Source organism: Phycomyces blakesleeanus (assembly GCF_001638985.1).
Source record: "Phycomyces blakesleeanus NRRL 1555(-) unplaced genomic scaffold PHYBLscaffold_44, whole genome shotgun sequence".
In the NCBI taxonomy this organism is placed as follows: domain Eukaryota; kingdom Fungi; phylum Mucoromycota; class Mucoromycetes; order Mucorales; family Phycomycetaceae; genus Phycomyces; species Phycomyces blakesleeanus.
Genome location: NW_017265173.1, coordinates 241,157 through 261,843, shown reverse-complemented (window position 1 = coordinate 261,843; position 20,687 = coordinate 241,157). Strand labels below are relative to the sequence as shown.

The 20,687-nt window shown below is 38.3% G+C and overlaps 5 protein-coding genes across 5 annotated transcripts; 3 read left to right on the top strand and 2 right to left on the bottom strand.

Moving 5' to 3' along the window:
• Positions 1-530: 530 nt before the first annotated feature.
• PHYBLDRAFT_64604 (hypothetical protein) lies at positions 531-1,819 on the bottom strand (the record flags this gene model as incomplete). The annotated part of the gene is made up of 3 exons (XM_018441321.1): positions 531-658; positions 1,057-1,126; positions 1,421-1,819. 3 exons carry the CDS (start codon positions 1,817-1,819, stop codon positions 531-533), a joined length of 597 nt encoding a protein of 198 aa, XP_018283574.1.
• Positions 1,820-3,460: 1,641 nt separating this feature from the next.
• On the top strand, positions 3,461-5,972 carry PHYBLDRAFT_176123 (hypothetical protein; the record flags this gene model as incomplete). The annotated part of the gene is made up of 4 exons (XM_018437666.1): positions 3,461-4,845; positions 4,968-5,138; positions 5,209-5,578; positions 5,724-5,972. The coding sequence occupies 4 exons, from the start codon at positions 3,461-3,463 to the stop codon at positions 5,970-5,972; spliced, it is 2,175 nt and encodes a 724-aa protein (XP_018283573.1).
• A 490-nt stretch (positions 5,973-6,462) lies between these two features.
• Positions 6,463-8,944, top strand: PHYBLDRAFT_176122 (hypothetical protein; the record flags this gene model as incomplete). Its single annotated transcript, XM_018437665.1, has 3 exons — positions 6,463-8,347; positions 8,494-8,610; positions 8,700-8,944. The coding sequence occupies 3 exons, from the start codon at positions 6,463-6,465 to the stop codon at positions 8,942-8,944; spliced, it is 2,247 nt and encodes a 748-aa protein (XP_018283572.1).
• A 4,371-nt stretch (positions 8,945-13,315) lies between these two features.
• Positions 13,316-15,148, bottom strand: PHYBLDRAFT_64601 (hypothetical protein; the record flags this gene model as incomplete). Its single annotated transcript, XM_018441320.1, has 3 exons — positions 13,316-13,958; positions 14,035-14,910; positions 14,995-15,148. Coding segments are annotated over 3 exons (1,673 nt in total), but the record flags the coding sequence as incomplete, so codon positions are not given.
• A 2,211-nt stretch (positions 15,149-17,359) lies between these two features.
• Positions 17,360-17,515, top strand: PHYBLDRAFT_103719 (hypothetical protein; the record flags this gene model as incomplete). Its single annotated transcript, XM_018427782.1, has 1 exon — positions 17,360-17,515. A coding segment is annotated over one exon (156 nt), but the record flags the coding sequence as incomplete, so codon positions are not given.
• Positions 17,516-20,687: the final 3,172 nt, after the last annotated feature.

The window sequence follows — 20,687 nt, the reverse complement described above, 5'->3', positions numbered from 1 at the left end:
GACGGGTGTTAGCTATATTTGGGCAGACAGCTTTGGTTCTTACACTGCCCGTTTCCAGGCCAAAGTTGACAGCTAAACATATGAAAAAAAAAATAAGCTGCGTTGGGCAAGAACCAGAGCTAGTATAACACTTGAAGACTGGGGAAGAGTAATCTGGTCAGATGAGTCCAGGTTTATGGTGAAGGACAATGTTTCTTGACGCATCCGTAATTCGTAAGACGGGAGAATGTTTCCAGAAAAGAAATATAGTTCCTACAGTGAAGTTTTGGAAAGATTCTGTAAATGGTATGGGGTTGTTTCTGGGTAGGAGGATTCGGACCTCTCGTGGCTCTTGAAAGCTCAGTCAACCAAGACGTATATGTAGACTGTCTATACAATTACTTCAATTCATGGTATCAAAGATCAGATGAGTGACATGACACTATGTTCACCTTCCCAAAGCTTTGGTTTGAACCCAATTGAACATGTATAGAAGGCCATAAAAGGGTCGGGTTATAAAGCAAAAAGGCGTATATTAACTACTAAAGGTCTCAAGGCCTGTTTTTCAAAGGAATGGGACCAGATGGACCCAAAGTTTGGAGCTGATCTTGTTGCCAGTATGTCTGATAGAATTTAAGGCTGCGATTGTTGCTCGTAGTAGAAACAACATATATTAAACCTAAATTTTATTTTTATTTTTTTTATAAAATATATACTATGCTTTATTTGAATATAAAAATCTACACCTTTACGATGAACAATTCAAAAGATACTCATTAAAGAATGTGATGTATATAATTCTGGGGTGATAAAGCACCATGATTTTTTAAAGACTTTTCTTTTTTTTTCGTACGAGTGTAGTATGTGTTTGTTTGCAAAAGGACACATTCAGAGATTTGGAAGAACATTCTAGTCAGTTCACATATACACTCATGAAGAGGATCATCCGTCCTTTCCCCAACTTGGAGGATTAACTCAATTATTTTCGAAATGCGTTTGTGATAGAAAACTTAGATATGGATTGTAAATCGAAATCAATGTAACACTCATTGGAGGGATTTATTTGGTTAACCTTACGTCTCTGATAGATTGAAAGATGTATGCACTGGTACCAATCGGCAGTAGTGACCAGAAATGGGATGAGATCCTATAGAATATCAAGGATATTGAAAATAAGTTTGAGATACATCTTGTGGGAATCAGTAAGGGGAAAAGTAAGTCGTTAACAATCTAGTTTGAGTGTCTATCCGTATCATTCAATTTCTTTTGCAGGCAATCTTTTGTCTACACACACAGCGGGAAAAACATTTTTCTTATTCAGACTCCCAAGGGTAAAAGTGTACCAAGAGAATGAATCATTGTATATGATACCCACGTAAGCATTATATCATGGGAAGCCCTAATACTGGGTTTTGTTTTCCATTGTTCGTCTACTTAATACATATTGTGTCATTAGGTAGGCCTTATTGGTTTGTGCCAAAATGTTAAAGTTTCTGAGATGAACACAAATACTGGCACTGGTCCATTTTGAATAATTAGCAAACAGACCTTTTGCTTTACCAAGTTTAAAAATTGTTTCCCAATTCAATGATCCATGATCTTCATAGTACTTATCCACAAAGCCCCAATCTTTGATTACAAGATCCTTGTCATTATTTGGCAGTGCAGATTTTGTTGACTTCTTTCGTAGTTCGTTTATCTTGACCAAAACTCGATCCAAACGACCCAGGCCACGTTTTATTAAACTCTCACCTAGGGCATCGTCAAGCGGATCTAATTTTGCTTTTATACAATGATCGTGGATATCGTCCAGTTCTTTTGTGGTGACGGACTGACTCATTTTCGTTCGGTCCGGCATCAATGATTTGGTGTGCTATGGTATAGAGCAATCGGATCGTTGTATCGTCATTCCGATCGATCCGTCGAAGCGATGGCTTTTTTTCTGGGTAAGGAAATGTCCCAGAGTTACGAGTGGATTGAGAGAAGTGAGCTACAATTGATCAGATATTGATCAAGAATTAAGCAAGTAGCAAGATTTTGCCCAACCATGGCAAGGCAGCTCTAAAAGAAAAGGTAGTTTTTCTGACGCAACAGCAAGATTAGTCAATTCTGCCGTGGTATTGTGAAAGATAATGACAAGTACAGGGAACCTTACAGACAGCCTGGTGGGACAGCCTAGATAGCCTGGGCTAATTTTAGGGGGACGACATTTCCTGGTGGGGGCCACATTTTGATTCTACCAGACCACAAATCGTGGCCCCTTTTCCGGCATGGCATAACTATATCTGGTCCCTAAGGATCCATTCTTATTATGATAAGAAATGACAGCCAGGGTACATAATATTCGAAAAGATTTTCTTTTATACTTTGTAAAAAAAGAGTGGATGGGGACTACCTATCAGTTGGCACTGTCCAATTCTGGGAATATAAGTAGGTGAAAGAAAGAGAAACACATGATACGCGTAAGAAGGCCGATAATTAGTGAAATATTCAACAAGATTGCGTCACGCTTTAATGACAACAACTCCTTATGATCTTCTACATAGCTGACTATTGATATAGTATAGCTGTGACTAATTATTATCATTTCTTTATTATCAAGTCTAACTTTAGGGCTACTAATTGAATATGCAGCAATTGATTTTTGTATGAGACAGTACTTTATTATTAAGTTGCCCAAATACAGATTTTTGCTCATAAAATAATAAGAGTTAGGTGTCTGGGGATAGATAGATTAACACAAAGTAGTAAAGCTAATGTATACAATGAATATGTTGCGTTTTTTCCAGGACACGCCATTTTGCCTTGAAGGATTAGAAAAAGACACCTGATTTCGGACATATAGTCCCAATCTATCAGTCCGGTTAGATAGAAATGTCGTTCCCGTAATATTACTGTTAGACAAATAAGAAGTAAACGGGAGAAAAAGAAGAATGGTTGGTAATTGTAGTACTTAAATAATTTTCAATTCTTTTATATATATACGTGTTGCTTGTTGGCCTTTTCTCACCCATAGCATGCGTGCAGCTTTTATTATTATTATTATTATTATTATTATGCTTTACATTCAACAATTTAACAACACACCTAGAACAAATAGGTATGTGAACAATATTTAATTTGATTGGCTGAGCTAATTTTACTATATTTTTTTTTATTTTTTTTGGTCGTAAATTTTGTTCAAAAAAAAGAATAGCGGATTATAAAAATGTCACAAAATGGAATAGTCACAAAAAATTAAAAAAAAAAAAAAAAAGTACCAATGCATACTTGCCTTACAATGAACCGCAGTAAAAGAAGTCCCGCAAACTCACCTCACACAGACACTATACACATATACATATTCTTTACCTTTTTGTTTTCATTTACTCCTTCTCAGAGGCACTCAAAGAGATAGAAATAGCAACAAACGCAATAATATATCTTATCTCATTTACCCAACTCAACTCAACTCAATAACTCAATCAAAATAATAATAATTATGATTACCTTTATTCCCTTTCCTCATCACACACACTCGATTCCAGAAACAATCTGGACTGATGCCAAACAAGTCTGGATAACCCAACTCAACACCCTTTTGGACACCTCTGACGAAGAGTTTAGCGATGAGTGGATCAATAATACCAGTCTTAGTACTCTCCTGACCTCTATTCTCGACGTCCAGATGGACAAAACGCCAATCGATCCTGCACTCTCCCGCGCCGTGTTTGTCCTCTACGTACGCGCGGCATCCTTGTTATCCAAGGGGCGGATCGAACTTGCAGCAAGTCCTTTGTTTTCATCCGGCCAGCTCACAAGCTTTGCAGCCGTCTACAACTCCTCCAACCCAGTAACTGTTCGCCAAATTTTTTCCCAACTGCTAGACAACAGTCCGATGATCTCCGGGCACATCAAAGAATCTTTGACTCTCTTGACAGATTGTCTTGTCGGCCTCCCAAAGGCAATTTCGACGCAACCAAAAAGACAGACTCTGGAGAGAGCATTTGTAGTCTGTCGCCTGTTAGATGTCCTAGTGTCGGCTACCTTGTATATAGACGGCTTCTTCATAAGGCACGATATTGAAAAAAGAGTCTTGGAGTGCTACCACAGCCTTGAAACTATCTATCAGTCAGTCTCAGCAGAATCAAAAGACCACCCGTTCTTTTATCACCTCAAGTATGCATTGGTCTCTACCTTCAACAGTCTGATGGATCGACGCTTCTTTTTATTACTTGGATTTGTCACCGACACTCATGACCCGACCCAGCTGATTCCTTTGACACCTTCTTCTTCCTCTTTTGGTAAAACTATTGAAAATCTGTCAAGCGACAAAGACGCAATAGTCGACCATTGGAGTAAGTACATTCTGGAACTGATAGAAAATGATGGTCTGGAAGGTGGTAAAGGCATCTTTGAGGATGCGCCAATGGTCATGGATTGGGAGGTTGCATTCTGTGCCTCCGCAAAGCTGGATATAGTCAACAGTTCATTGTGGGGTGGAGAAGATGAGCGGATAGAATTCCTCAAGATGTCGATGCAGCAGGTCCGAGACATGAGCCAAGGAATATCACCGTGGCACTCGGCTATACCAAAGAAACCCAAGAAAAATAAGCAGCAGACAAAGTCACGGACAACAAATCATAGCAATAACACTATTGAGTCGGCAGAGGGTGATAACCATGTGTATGCAGATGCGGATGCGGATGCAAATGTAGAACAAATGACATTTGTTTCTCAGGTTTTGGATGTATTTCCTGATCTGGGTATCGGGTTTATCGAAGCATGTCTGGAAGAAAACCAGAATGACCCTGAACGAGTTGTGATGCAATTGCTAGAGGATACCCTTCCACCATCATTAGCTACTTTGGACCGTTCAATGAAGAGGTAGGTTGCTAAGTCTGTTTGTAATGAATAGAAGAAAGGAAGAGAGAGAGAGAGAGAGAGAGAGATAAAATTCTACCAACTATACTGGCTTTAACTAATCAAAGTGATTTTGTTGGATTTAGACAAACACCGAAAGAAAAGAAATCCGCTCAAGTGGAAGCCTCTCCACATGGTGCGGCTGATTATGAAAAGGAAAACTTATTGGATTCACGACGTAATATCTTTGACAATGATGAGTTTGACATGCTACGACACAGTGTTGACAAAACAAAGATTCACCTAGGAAAGAAAACGTAAGTTCAATTTTACCTATTTTATGTATACAAGAAAGTTGATTTATTAATTTTTTTTTCTTTTTGATAGAGATGTAACCGCAAAATCGGTTATAGACGACAAGAGCTTTGTGGATAGTCAAAAGTCTAATCTTTTGCAACGGGTGGTCAACATGTATGAAGAGGATTATGATGATACCTACGATGATGTAGATTACGTTGGAGGTGCCGTTGGGTCTGGTGCAGTAGAGGACAACGAAGATGTTGCGAAACCTAAAAAAGAGATTGTGGATCCAAATATCCTCAATGAGAGTGATTTGGTGCATTGGTTTACAAGCGATCCCGAAAGCTTTGCACGCTCTCCTGTTGTACGCAGGTCTGCAAAGCGAACAAGCATGAGAGAGAAGACACATATGACAGACGAACAACTAGAAGGCTGGGCAGTTATGTTTGCCAGAAATGTAAGCTTAATTTTATTTTATTTTTTAAAATTATTATGGTTATGATTGTGACTATGATTATCATGATTTACTTGTACATTGTTTGCATGATTGCTATTGCTATTGCTATTATCCCTTCTAACTAAACACGAACAAAACAAAATAGCCTCGTAAACAACGTATTCTGGACAAGTATGCCCTATTCGATGGTAGTCAGGCTCAAGTTTCCTCTCAAGTGTCAGAGGCACAAAAGAAGGAGCAGCTAAAGAACAAAAAGGATAACCGACCTCCACCCACAGAAGCCAAAGACAGATCCTACAAGGACAAAAACAAAGCCAGATTCGGAAACCACAACCGTAAAAAGATGCACGATAAGAAGTTGGTTAAAGCTGGTGGTGCTGGTCCTATTGCCTAAATCTGATTTATTTATTTACTTTGTATTCAATATATATATATATAGTAGACTATTCTATTACATTTCTATAGTATACTATATTGTATTGTATTATAACTGAAAGAGAAATACCAAAACCCAAAAAAAAGGGGATATCGTCATCATCATTATCATCATCATCAAATACACACAAAATAGCAGGCATTGTTTGGAGGACAAAAAAAACCAAACAAATACAATCGGACAAACACTGGATAGGGTTATATATATTTGACATTTTAAGTATATATGTATTATATGTCTGTATGGCTGTATGGCTGTATGCCTTTGTGTATATTAGTATGTGTATATGCATGTATGCGTGGTTGTGACTTGTAGACACATTCACTGTGCACGTTACTCACAAGTAAACTGTATCAGGGAAAAAACCGTATAAATACAAAGAGACAATAGGCAAGTCTCATTGCTTTGCCTCTTTTTTGTTTTCTGTTCTGTTTTGCTCGGCCAATCAATGCAAGACTCTGTCTCTCTTACAGTAGCCTACCTTCTCGGCGGCCTCACCCTATTCCCAGCTCTTTCGGTGGTGGCTCTGGTGGTTTTGTCAATCCAGCGCAGAAAATTGATAGTCCCTTTATTTCGCAGCTCTTCTGGTCTAGGCCCAACTCGCAATGAGCAGACGGTCATGGCAAGTGGACCATTTTTCCAAACAGGTTGGGTCGAAGCTACTTCCAGTCCTCCACAAACTCCGTCTCTAACAATCAAATACATGTTGAAGAAATACCTCTTTAACAATGATAATGATCATGATAAACCCTCAAACAGCTCATCTGACTATAGCCAGCACTACTATGCGGTACTAAAATTCGACACCCTTTTTCTGTACGACTCGGAGCGGCAGCTCGATTGTCGGCAAGTGTTTGTGATCCACAAACACAGTGTGCGCATGTACCCACCTGGCCTCAAGGACCACGAACTATTTTCCCGTCCAACTCGTATTCTTCTCACCCATGACGGCAAGAGCCTGTACATAAATTGTAGTCGCAACGTCGACAAGGAGGATTGGTACCTTGCGTTTGTCAATGCCAGCAAACTTGACCACAAACCACACCGCACCTCACGCCGTCTCGACTCCACCAGATTTGACCAGACGGCCATGAACCAGCTCTTGGCCACAATCCACAGCGATGAACACCACTTCCATACACAGTGGCTCAACTCCATTCTTGGTCGGATCTTCTTTGGGCTCTACAAAACCGACAGCCTAAAGACCTTTTTTCACGACAAGATCTGTAAAAAAATCGAAAAACTCAATGCTCGCCGCCCACCTTTCCTCGACACCATTCGAGTCCGTTCGGTCAACCCAGGACACGCCTTGCCTTACTTCACTCAGCCTCGCTTACTCAATCTCAGTCCGGCTGGAGAAATGACGATGGAAGCAGACGTGGTCTACGGTGGTGGGTTCCGGTTCGACATCGAAGCCGTCCTGCGCTGGAAGTACCTCGACCGCCTGCGCCCCTTGACGGTCAACATTGTCCTGGCTATGACCCTCAAACAAATCAAGGGCAAGGTTCTCCTGAAGATCAAGGAGCCTCCGACAAACCGCATCTGGGTCGGATTCTACGAAATGCCAAAAATGGAGTGGATTGTCGAGCCTCTCGTCTGGGACAAAAGAGCAGGCTTTTCGGTTGTCGTCAAGGCAATCGAGACCAAGATCCAGGAAATTATTGCCGAGACGATGGTTTTGCCTAACATGGATGATTTTGTCTTTTTCCCCTCAAACAATGAAGGCGGTCTGTTTGGGACTTGTAGAGGATACAATAATACGCACGATGAAAACGATGAAGGCGAAGGCAAAGATGAAGATGAAGATGGAGCCAACGTTAACAATAGCACTAATGGTGTAGTTCCTGTCGATCATTCGGAGCAATTTACCCCAACAGAAGCAATTGAGGATCCCGATATCTCAACCTTTTCGGTCACTTCTGCCTTTAGTTTTAATACTGCTATTTCTATTACTGGTAATAGAAATACTAATGATAAGTCTAAAACAGCAAAAACAGCCAGAAACACCCCCACCAATACCATGATTGCTAAAAATGAAACAATCCCCAAAAATATATTAAATCACAAACAACAAAAGCAACAATCACGTTTCAAGGATGAAAGTCTCTGGCTAATGCCCGAGAAGCACTTTTTCTCTGACCTCTTCTCGTCCACCCCTGAAATGCAAACTCAATACGAATTCCTTGACCCTCGGCTTGTGCCTAATGTCCCTTTTAATCCTTCTAAACCACGCACCGCAGGCAGGGTACGCCGTTGGTTCAGTCTATCAAAAGAAGGTGATTCTGCAAAGCCCAGCGAGAAGTTTAACAAAGTACTTGCTGGCAATAAACTTGGTAAATATTGTTTTTATTTGTTATTTTTTTTTATTTGACTGGAATCTAGAACATACATATATTACATACAAAAGCTTATTTTTCTCTTCTTTATAAATAAATAAACCGTTATATTAAATTAAATTTTATGTATGTTTTTTATGCAGAAAACGCCACAGCGACCAGTGCATTGCCAAAGGATCATCCACTATCTCCTAGAGAAGATTTATCTTCGACTGCAAGTAGTATACACATGTCTGAAGATGGCAAAGACGGGCGAATCGGTAATGATAATGATATCGTTGTTAATGATAGCAATAACGAAAAAACAATTGAATTAATATTAACAAACATAATAACTATAAACATAAAGTTCTTCTGCCACACAAGAGATCTTTTCAGGTTCCAAAGACAATGGACATCCACATTGAAGCCGACAGTGGAAGTGTGGTTGCGTTTGCTCGCGATGAAACCTTAGAACCCGAATCTCCTCAGCAGAACACACGCCGTTTCCGATCCAAATCCGTTGCTCTCACTGTAACCACCCAAGTCAATATTTCTCGTAGGATTTCGACCTTGGTATCATCCAATGACAATCTAGTTCCTGACAAAAACTAAAAAAAAGGAGTGAAAATAAGAAAGAAAAGCTTGGCTATGTAATTATTATTATTTTTATCTCTCCTTCTCTATGTCTCTTTCTTTTCGTGTAAATATATATATATATACATACATACATACATACATAAATTCAAAAAGTTCTTTCTATAGTAAGAATTGATAAATAAGCGTACACATTCTTTTATTTGTTTGCCTGTTATTTTGCATTCTTTTTTAAGAAGAAAAAATGAAATAAAAAGCAGTTGTCTTGGCAACAGATTCCTTCGTCTATATATGTTTATAAGATAAAAATAAAAGTGAAAAATTAATATTTTCTGAATGTAAGTATGCTTATTTATTTACTTGGTAATCTCTTTTTCTTTTTTTCTTTGATAATGATAATTGAAGAAAAATTCAAATAGATATTGGAGTCTATATATCTTTAAATGAACAAAAAGATAGAAAACTGTGTTCACAATTTTGAGTATTATGTGCAGCTTTAATAACAGAACTTTACAAGTCGAATAAATAAAATAAGAATTCGAGGGATACGACGTTTCTAGGTAAACACATCTTTCTAAAATAATAATACAGTGTTTCTACTTGAGATTGATACAATTATACCTTTGTAAAATAAAATTTTATGTAAGCTTTATGGTCTTTTTATTACGGTACTTTAAGATAAAAGCTGAGAATGACTCTGAAGGGGTTTTTTGAAGTCACATAATTGCCCTACAGGGGGGTGTTTTTTTTATAAAAAAAAATCACGATAACCCAATAGCAGTGTAAATTGGATGAAAGTGTCCCATTAAATTGGCAGGCAAATCGAAATTTCGTCCCACATTTGTGCTTTCGGGATTTCGACGGTGTGTTGCGTTCACCATACAAATCTGGATAACAATTTCTCTATCAAAGTGCAAATTTCCCCCGCAAAATTATTTGTCACATTTGCTAACTGCATAGTGTTATCTAGTTATCTAGTAATCTAGTGTAAGGCTGATAATTTTACCACTTGTTACTAGTTTTTCTAAATTAGTCAATTTCGTGCTACCATATGGTTTTCTACAGCCCTTGAGCTTTACAAAGCGCCCCACTTTAGTGACGCAATCAGTTACCAATACCAGAACTCATTTAGAGTATCACTAGGGGAGCGGTGCTCCCCCCCCCCCCCCCCCCCTTTGGGGGGTCCCCCCCCTCCCCTCTCCCTTCGGGGGGGCCCCAGAGCCTACCAGAAGTTAATATAAAACCCTTCCCTATTGGAAGTCTAAGTACCGTATAGCACAATTAATAGGAACATTTTATTTGAGTGAATTATATGAAAAGAAAGGATATGTATAGATGTTTTATTATTCAAAAAAAAATTGGTTAGATGAGTTTATAGTGTATGTTATTTATATTTTTTTACTAAATGTCAAAGACTTCCTTAAATACAACATTGTCTGTAAATACAGTATTTGCCGTTTCGTTGGAATTTGCTGGTGTATCAAGCATTATCTTGATTGTAGAAGGTTTTCTGACCTGGGATAGAGCAACATACAGCTGGCCATGGGAGAATACTGGGGCAGGGAGATATAATCCAACACTCTCAAGAGTTTGACCTTGTGACTTGTTTATTGTCATTGCGAATGCAAGACGAACTGGAAATTGGAACCGCTGGAATTCAATTTCACCATTTGATCCAGATGGATTAAGCTTTATTCTTGGAATAAGAGATACTTGCCCGGCATTTGATCCAGTCACAATTGTTGCTCTGATGACAGATGTTCCAAAAGAGTTGCAAATCAGGCGTGTACCATTACAGAGGCCGTTTTTTGGGTCAAGATTGCGAAGAAGCATGATAGGACATCCTTTTTTTAAGGACAGTGAGTGAGGTGGTAGGGATCCAGGATCAATGGTATTTAGTAGCTCAACTGGATATGTCAACTGACCATCTTCATCAATTCCCTGGTCGACGCTCTTAAACTCTCGTGCCTCTCCAGGAAACTGGCTCAGAAGAATATCATTGAGTTTCTTGACATCTTTATTCTTAGGAGTAAGCAAAGCACGGCCCATGAGGAAATGAGGGTTGGCTGCATTAGAGGAGAGATCATGGAAAACTGCTTTGGCCAGATCAGCAGGATTACATCCAGAAAGTAACATATGGGGCGGAATTGGGATGGTGTCATCACCGCCTGTTGTGTGGGCAGAACCACTACCAACTTGCAAGAGAAATGCTCCAAATTCCCTAAGCTCTAATGTTTCTTGTTCATTATTTGCTTGGGCAATTCGCATGTTTGTTGTAAGCCGCAAGGTTTTTACATTTCTCCATGCAGATGCTTTCTTGATACATTGGCTTACAACCTGAGCTCTTGTTGCCTTGGGTATAACAGGAAGGACCTGCCGAAAATCGCCTCCAAAGACAAACAACTTCCCTCCAAATGGAACGTTTTCAAGCAATGGATCGACAGTCTTCATTATATCTTGCATGGATCTGCTTACAGTATTAAAAACATCTTTACTAATCATAGAAGCTTCGTCCCAGATAACCAATTCCGTTCTTCTAATAAGTTGTGCCGTTTGCGAGTTTGCGTTGATGGAGCATAAGGAGTTAAGATCAACTTGCACTGGAATCTTAAACCTGGAATGTGCTGTATGCCCACCGTCTAGCAGCAATGCAGCAATTCCACTTGTTGCTACTGCAAGAGCAATTTTTCCTTGTTGGCGAGTTTTTTGAAGCAAGGCATTAAAGACAAATGTCTTTCCCGTCCCACCTGGACCATCGACAAAGTACAATCTTGAGGCTCCCACGTTTTCTTCAATTGCACTTAATACTGTTGTATAGACACGTCTTTGTGAATTATTGAATGTCAATGTATCTGGATCTGGCAAAGGCTGGGCTTGATCGCATAAATCTTCTTGTTCTTGTATGATGGCTTGAACATCTTGCCCATTTGGGCTAAAGTGCTGGATGTCAGGCATTGGTGGAAGAACAAATCCAGTGAACAACATGAGAGACATAGAGTTGGCAGATAGATGACTTTCGATATCCCATAAACATCTGTCAAACATATCTTGTGTGGGGGCTAACGCAGGAATTCCACTACTTTCTCTTGCCAAATGAAGATAATCTTCAATCATAGAATCGCGATGAGCAAGCCACAAAGAGAAAGGATCTGATACTGCACAGAAAATCAAAAGAATAGCAAAGAGTCTTCGTAAAGAAAATGGGATCTGATGAGCTGCTGCCTCTTCCATACAGTTACTCCACTCATCATCATTCAAAAGTAATCCCAGAGCACGACATGCAGCTTGGTTTGTTTCATACACACATCCTTCTACTGTACGTATGTCTTCAAGGCTTTTGGCCCCTTTAACATTATGCAGCAGTAATCATAACGAATATTTTTCAATATCTCTCGGAGACACTGTGTAAACTCTGCCAATCGTTCCTTTATCAAACCTCTTACGTGCTGTCCATTTTCGTTCTTTTGTATTCCATACATAAAGAGAAGGAAAGTCGACGTAAAGAAGTTTTTCAGATGATGGGTGTGTAGCATTATAGTCGAAATATCCCATTAAAGTAGTGTTTTTTCTGGAATTTGCAACATCCTCTGGGTTAGAAGATGGATTATAATATACGGGTTGGGCATTTTCCAGATGGATTGAAAGTCGTTGATGGCTGGGATACTCTTGATGAAGCTTGAAAGAAAATATTCTCCAGCATGCTTCAGAAGCGGAGACATACCGAGCATCAAGAAACTCATTAACTTCGTTTACATGCTCTTGTTGTTGTTGTGGAGCGGAATTGGTGGGTGTAGGCTGCACATGGGCCATTGCATGGTCATGTCCTTTATATACATATTTGTAGAGGTATTTTACGGCAGAAACAGAGGTGCTAATCTCAACATTTATATGAGCATTGTATTTTGCACATATGTATCTATTGTGTGGAACAACCCATCCATTATCCATGATCTTTGGCCCTCTTCTAATAACTCTTCCATTTCGACTGCGTTGATAAATAGGATATCCGTTTCCACCATCGCTAGTCTCATTGCAAAGCTTTTTAGGATAATTCTTTGAACAGATCCCATTCTTCATGCATGGTGCTTTTAGATATTTCTTTCCGCATGGGCCATGCATCATGCATTTTTTTACTGTTTCATATGCCAATGGCTCAGTTTCAGGATCTGGGATTTCAGCCGAAACTATTCTGTCAAAATCTTCTATTGTTTTTGGTTTATCTTGTGGTCGCAAAATCAAAAGAATGTGGGCATGAGGAAGTCCGCGCTTTTGGAATTCAATGACATATATAAAGGCCAAAACTTTCCCCAGAATATTTTTTTTGTAAGGTCAATCATGAGCTCTTTGAGCTTCATATTGAAAACCCGAGAACAAAGATCTGGTCTGTCATTAGCTTTTTGCCCAGCCAACAGGGAATTTGTGATTTCTGGCCACTTTGAATTGCAAGTGAAAGTTATGAACAAATCAGGCTTGCCAAAACGACGCACAATACTCATTGAATCTTGATAAAGTTGAGCCATATACCGGGGGCTACCAATAAAAGAAGATGGAAGAATAACTCTCTTTCCAAGATTTGCAAGATTACAATCGTTATGGATAACAGCATCCTGAATTCCACTATAAAGATCTACACGGAGACGATTTTGATTGCTGGTGATGAAGTGCAGCCGATCGTGCTCAACTTTGGCATACATATCAACAATATATTGTTGAAAGAGACGGCCAAAAAGATGGAGGAGGTGCTGTGTGTTGCGTCGATACATCAAACGGTTTGAGTACCATTGCATTACTGTGACATGCTCTCCTGACAATGAGCTGGCATCAACGGTCCAACCATCTTCACCATGTGGAAAGAGTAGCACATAGTGTAAAGCATCATAAGATCGGTGGTACTCATTGATGTTCTGTTGGAAGTTGGCTCTGGTGTGCAGCACAATGTCTCTTGAAGTACCCTCTTCATTATTCATAATAAGAACTGCTATTTCACTTGCAGTTGGAGCATTGTACCGTCTTTGATCCCGAGGCCCCTCAGCTACTAAACGCAAAGTGAGATCTATAGATTGTCCCTTTTCCCGAGAAATTTGATCCATTGTTCTGAAGAGATGTACGAATGGATTTGTTTCCATAAGAATGGACTGAATCTTCTCCAAAACACTTCTCTCCAATTGTGGGGAATGGTACTGTCTTTGATCTATCTGAGCAGCACTGAGCAAATTTTGGGTGAGCGATATCAGATTCTGTCACTGGCAAAATAGATCCAATTCTATGACAAATTGTTCCGTGAATCTGGAAGTTGTATGCCCCATTGATATTGTTGCTAACAGAGGTATCAATTTTAGCTCCCAAAGAAGTAAAGCTCATTGTACTATTATAGCTTCGAATGTTTTCAAGAAACTTCTTTCCATCACGTGTTCTATAGTTCAAAAGCTTAGCAATTCCTGTAGGTGTTGGCTCAATTTGGGGGAGAACATGCTTTCCTTTGTTACAACACATAGAGAACGTGGGGCTTCTTAAAGAAGAACGACTGTTTTTTTCATGTGCCCACATCATTGCCCCACAAAATCGACACTCGATATCCATATCTCCCCTGTTATCAACTGCTGGTTCTGAAATAGCTGGAAGTCGGGCAATATTATTCAAGCCTCTGCCTCGATTTCTAGATCCTCTTGCTCTGCTACTGTTATTGTTTGGACAAAATCTGCTTGTAATTCGGTGATGATCAGTTCCGTTACAGTGAGGACAATGGGGTAAAATTGATCCTCTATTCACAGTTGAAATCTCCTCGACTTCTTCTTCTCTTCCAGTCACTTCTTCATCGGATGAAGTCTCCTCAATCTCTTCTTCCATGACTGCTTCAAGAACTTCAGTAATAGTCTCATTTGCGAGTGGAAATTCAGTCAACTCAGAAACTGAAATAAAAGTCGATGTTTCTATGTCCAAATTTTGGTCTTGGACAGGCTCACTTCTTATTCTCAAGGCAGCAGCTATTTTTTTATAAACACATTTATTATTAAAAAATATATATAATACTTGCAGTAATACGCATAAGTGTATAAATAAATAGTTACTTTGGCTACTTTCTGCAGGATATTCATCTACATTAGTTCTCTTTTGAGGAATGTGGAGAGAAATGTTCTTTGGGTTCATGAGACATTGCTTATGAGTACTTCTGCTATGTCCAAGCATATGGCAAGCAGCACAACGACGTTGAGTAGATGACATTTTATTTTTTGGGTTTTTTTTTCAAAGTTAGAGTTTGGTTTGATAGTTATATAAGTTTTTTGGCAATAGTTTGTAAAATAAATTCAAGGGGTTAATATCTTGATATATCATGTGACATAGTAATGTCAGGAGCGGATTGGAATTGACACTCAGTTCCAATCCTACCCAATCAGGAGCAACTACTCCAACCGCAGTAGTTGGGTGAGCAAGGCCAAGAAGAAGAAGACAACCATTGCTCAGCAAGATACCGCAGCAAAAGGACTTAACTAGAATCTAGGATACTGCAGCATCTTATAAATTAATATAAATATCACAAATATTATCACAAATAAACATTATCTTTATCTTCATATTTCATTCTATCTTATTATCTTATTGTGTGACTTCTCGCACATTATAGTAAAAGTGCTAGATTTTAGATGTGAATAGATGTTTTACAGGCAAATTCGTATATCACGTGATGCTGCTAATTTTGATTGATTTTAGATATATAGATAATCCTTTACTCTTTATTTTTTTATTGAATTTAACAAGCAAATTAAACATGTACAACCCAAGCAAGCGTACTATCAAAAGAAGACAGAGAACAGCTGTACCTCAGTTCTTACTGGATTACTTTTCTGAAGACGTTCCAATAAGTGGTTTGAATTATATTCCCACTGAAAACCCATCTGTTCCTGAGGCGGAATTTAGTAGTCCTCGCCTAAAGTGTACATATACGCGCAAGAAGAGAGCAAGAACCATGGCTGTAGCCCCCGTAGAAACGCCTTCCAAGAACATTGCTGCTTCTCAGACTGACTTGGACGTCGAAATTGATTTCGATACATATGAAGCCAGTCAGACCCAGAAAAGAAGCCTCTACAACAAGTGGGTAGATTTGCTTCCCCAGTTAGCTGATTCCTTCCTGCGTTACCTTGGAAGATGCAAGGATGGCTGTCTGGATAAGAAGGTTATTGCTCCTTTGTCTCATTTCCTTTGTTCTTGCACAAAGTTCTCTAAGAAAAACATCTACATGTTTTTTTTGCATTGTAAGCAATCGTTATTAATTTTTCAAGAAAAACTGCCCTTAGATTAATATATTAACATCTTATATGTGTACACAGCCTCAGGAACATTTGAGGTTGTTTTTTGCGGATGCAAGTCCATTCCCGAGCAGTTGGTTGAGATGGGTATGCTCCCTGCTTCCCTCAACAATGTCCAATATGCAATTAATTTCGGACTTCTTGAGTTTATGAGAGACATGCGAGATGTTCTTGCCACCTCTGGCCAGGGCTTGGCCGATCTGTACAATAAGATCAATCTGGGTGCTGAGGTAAGAAAAAAAATTATACATCAGTATGTGTTACTAATCGATTTTAAATATTGTGTTAAAATAAAATAAATAGAGACAGATCTCAAAGGCATATTGCCAAAATCTTCTGCATGTCTTCATCAGGCTTACGATGATTGTTGAGGCCAAGGTAGAGAAGCTTTCGCCTGGATTCCGGGAATCCAACTGTTGCCCTACTTGTCCAGATGTAAGTGAATAATATGTCATATTTTACTTGCAACAAAGTATTGAAGTTGTATTTTTATATCAGGTTGACAGCAATGTGGCCGTTGACGACTGTCAATATGTTGCCATGGATAGCAATTTTAGCCTGAAGTGTGAGAGGAGGAAAGATGGTGAGGGTGATGTTGGCGAAGAGTTGGAGCAAGTAGAGGCTCAACTCAAGCAGGTGTGGATTGGTGACGACGTGGTGAAGACGTATGAGAAGGAGAGGGCTGAAGAAGACGTAAGTAATAAAAAGTGACAAGATATTAAATACATACTAAGCCTTTTTTATACTTATAGATAGGTCGGTTCGACAGCAACTTCCATGCTGGCTCTGGCAGTTTGGCAAAGTCCATAAAGTACCCTATTAAGGGTCTTTTTGCGGCGAGCTGTGCACGCCATGAGTCAGTCATTAAGTTGGTAGACATGGAAACTGGTGAAGGGTTTAAGTACCCTCTCTTCATAATTAATCAACTACTTGGTGATTCAGGTAGTGATGGCCAGTCTGCTGATAACTCTCCCAACATCAATGTGATGTATGATGTTGTCTGTAAGCTGGCAAAGTCACTGAAGGTAAATACAGAGTTATTTTTAACGTACATGTTAAATATATAAGCATATAGTAACAATACTTAACATAGGCTAACTTTCCCGGACTGATGGAGAAATCAAAACTAGCAGTTCCGATTTTCCATGCATATGTTCATGTTCAACACTGCCAGGTTAAGCTCAACCCTAAATATAGAGATGGGTTTGGCTTGACAGATGGTGAATGTTTGGAACGCCTCTGGTCATATCTTAACCGCTTTGTGACGATGACCAGAAAGATGGGACAAGCAAACCGGAAGTTGGTCTTGTACAGAGCCATCAAGTTCCGCAATGAGACGAAGAAGGTTGAGTTGGGCTTGATGTTGGAGAGTAAGTATGTCAAAGCAAAGTGCATCATAGAAGAATCCAGGAAGGCTTTGGAGGGATTTGACTGTGTTGTGATTGAGCGAGAATGGAAGCAGCATGTTAACAAGGTAGAGAAGTTGGAGAACTACATTGACATTGCTGATTTGATGGAGTCCGGCCGTAAGGTTCAAGGCAATATTGCTTTGTTCCTTGTAAATTTTACAATTTTGCGCCAACTAAGAGAGTAAGTGTATTTAGAGCTTTTTTCTTATGTTTTTTGTCATTAAAAAATCAATTTTATTGTAGGCTCGCTAATGATGCCAACGGAAATCATGTGAAAGATGAGATCAATAGGCTGAAGCACGAAGTGGAGAAGTTGAAGGCGAAGATCCAGGAGGAAGTTGAGGGCTTCCAAGAATTTGATGAAGAAAATACAAACCTCATAAAATATATGGAAGAAAATGCCCAGCTAGGGTACAACAAGTTCCTAGCTTACAAAAAAAAATATTCAAAGATGCGATTAGAGCCAATGTTCAAGCGTATCATGATACCTCAACATTGCTTTACAAATCTGGCCATATCGGTAAGAAGGGGAAAAAGTGATTGCGATTATTTCATGAATTAATGCTTTTAAATATATATATAGGCACAAAAAAAGCAAAAAAACACCAAACCAGCCTGAATAAACAGGCCAAACAAATTACCTACCTCGTCCAAGCATTCAACCTTGAATTCAATGGTAACAGTGATTTTTAGACTTTTCACAATGGAAATATTAAACTGTTATTCTTACTTTTATACTTGTTTTTTTAAAAGAGTCTTTGACCTTTGATTCAATAACCAATAAAAAAAGTATTTTCTGGGATGCGGAAATCCGTCCCGAAGTCCATCTCTTTTTGGCAAAGAAAAGAGCAGAAGAAGAAGTTGCACTTCTGAAGGTAATAATCAATATAAAGATGCTAAAGGTTTTAAAAATAAATCAACTAATATATAAAATTTCAAGCATGATGCCTTCTGGCTCCAACACCGTGCCACAAAAGAAAGGACTTTAAGAGAGCAAGGGCTAAAAGCCCTTGACAATGCTGTAGGTACTCTGGACAAAGAGGTTCTTTGCAGGATGCAGTTCCTTTTGGCTAGAAAGCTTCGGCTTTCTATGTCTTGGGAGCGAGCAGTCTTTGCTCAGACCAGTTTCCTTCTGGAATCCTCGTCCTCTCCCTCCTCCGTTCCTTTTGCCTCCTCCTCCTCCGTTCCTTTTGCTTCCTCCTCCTCTGTTCCTTTTGCTTCCTCCTCCTCCGTCTCTTCTTCTTCACTCATCGTTGAAGACATAAACTCCCCAGATGATGGAGAAGCCAGTATCGCTTTTGTTGTGGAAGGTGATGACGACAACAACAATGACGATGACAACGATGACGATGACGATGCTGATGAAGACGAATAACACAATAACATATTTGAGTCTGAAGCAATATATGGTAAGTTACTCTATTATTGTAAAAAGTCTATTCAGTTTATTTGTTAGCATTTAAAGTTGATAACTAAGGTAAGTTTCTTTTCCCTAGAATAACACAAACTCCCACCCGTTTTTTTTTTCTTTTCTTCTTTTTTTTTAATTTTTTTTTAATAATAATAATAATAATTTTCTTTCAAATCTGAAAAATGCTTTAATAGCTTTTACAAGTAAAAATATCATAAAATTATAGAGAAGCTGACAGCTTGATTTTTATTGTTTGAAGTATACTTCTTGTTTTCTACATTTAATCAAGAAGTAAAAAAAATTGTCTATTTTAAATACATGTGTTGTGAATGAGTATTGATTACTGCTGAATCTGAGAGTAAGACTGAAGGATAAAATAATATCCTCAGCTATTCCAGTCAAACGGATCTCCCTTTATGATATTATCTAATACACAGATCATCATACACATAATTGATTATTTATTATTATCACCATGACATGGGATATACAAATACATATACATTATATATATGGCATCACTATATTTCATCTACATATTTCTTTTATTATACAAATACTTAATTGAGAGACTACAACTACAACTATTTAATATTATGAAACATTACCCGAGTATCTGGGTCAGAATACTAAAATATTACCAATAGCATAAATGCTCTTCTTTACCAAAACTCTTGGACTGATTTGACTGGAGAAGTATCATATCAATTGGTCTTTCCGGATCTTTCCAGAAGAACAATGCTCCTGGAAGATGACTCATCGTGATAAAGATTACTTAAGCACACACTGAATTACAAATTAGAAAAACATATAAATATCAGTAGATAGTTCCATGTAGAAAGACAATCGAATTTTATCATTCTTTACTTTTCTTTTGAAATAAACAACCTATACAAGTTCTCACGAATTCTTTCGTCTATATTATATTTTGCTCTATTTTCTCCCCACAACAACATGTTTTATGTTTCAAGATTTTATTTTACTTATTTCTGTAATATATATATATATTGCTTATATCATTAGAGTCTATTAGTAATTAATTCCATAATACACATAACTACATACTTATTTTGAGATAATAAAATATCAAGTTTTTATGTAGTTTCATTAGTATCTTGCATGCTTTATATTTTATTTTATTCTTTTCAAAAGCAAGTAAATAGCATTTCTTATTCAGGAAGTTATGATGTTGAAAATTATCTTGTTTTATTTGTATCTAACCACTACGGGAAAAAAAGTGGGGATTCCACTGGGGATTCAGCTGGAGATTCAGCTTGGGATTGAGCTGGCGATTCTTGTGAATCGCAGTGGAATCTCTAGTTCCCTTTTAAGTAATATATTTTAATCGCCGTTGACTTATTGATATTAGGTTTTATTCATATCCCGCTATATTTATCCATCTGCTATAACCTTATTTTCATTGGTAGGAAAAAAAATATAAAAAGATTTCTATTGGTAAGAATGAAAAAAGAAGTTCTTAAATTGGTAATAAAATATTATTTTGGTTTTTATAATTATTTTAATTGGATAAAATACATTCTATTATTGTATATGCTTCAATGGTATTGGTCATTTCAACAGAAACATTCTCTCAAATGGCCCTCATTTATATATATTCTGATTTGTTCACAATTTTA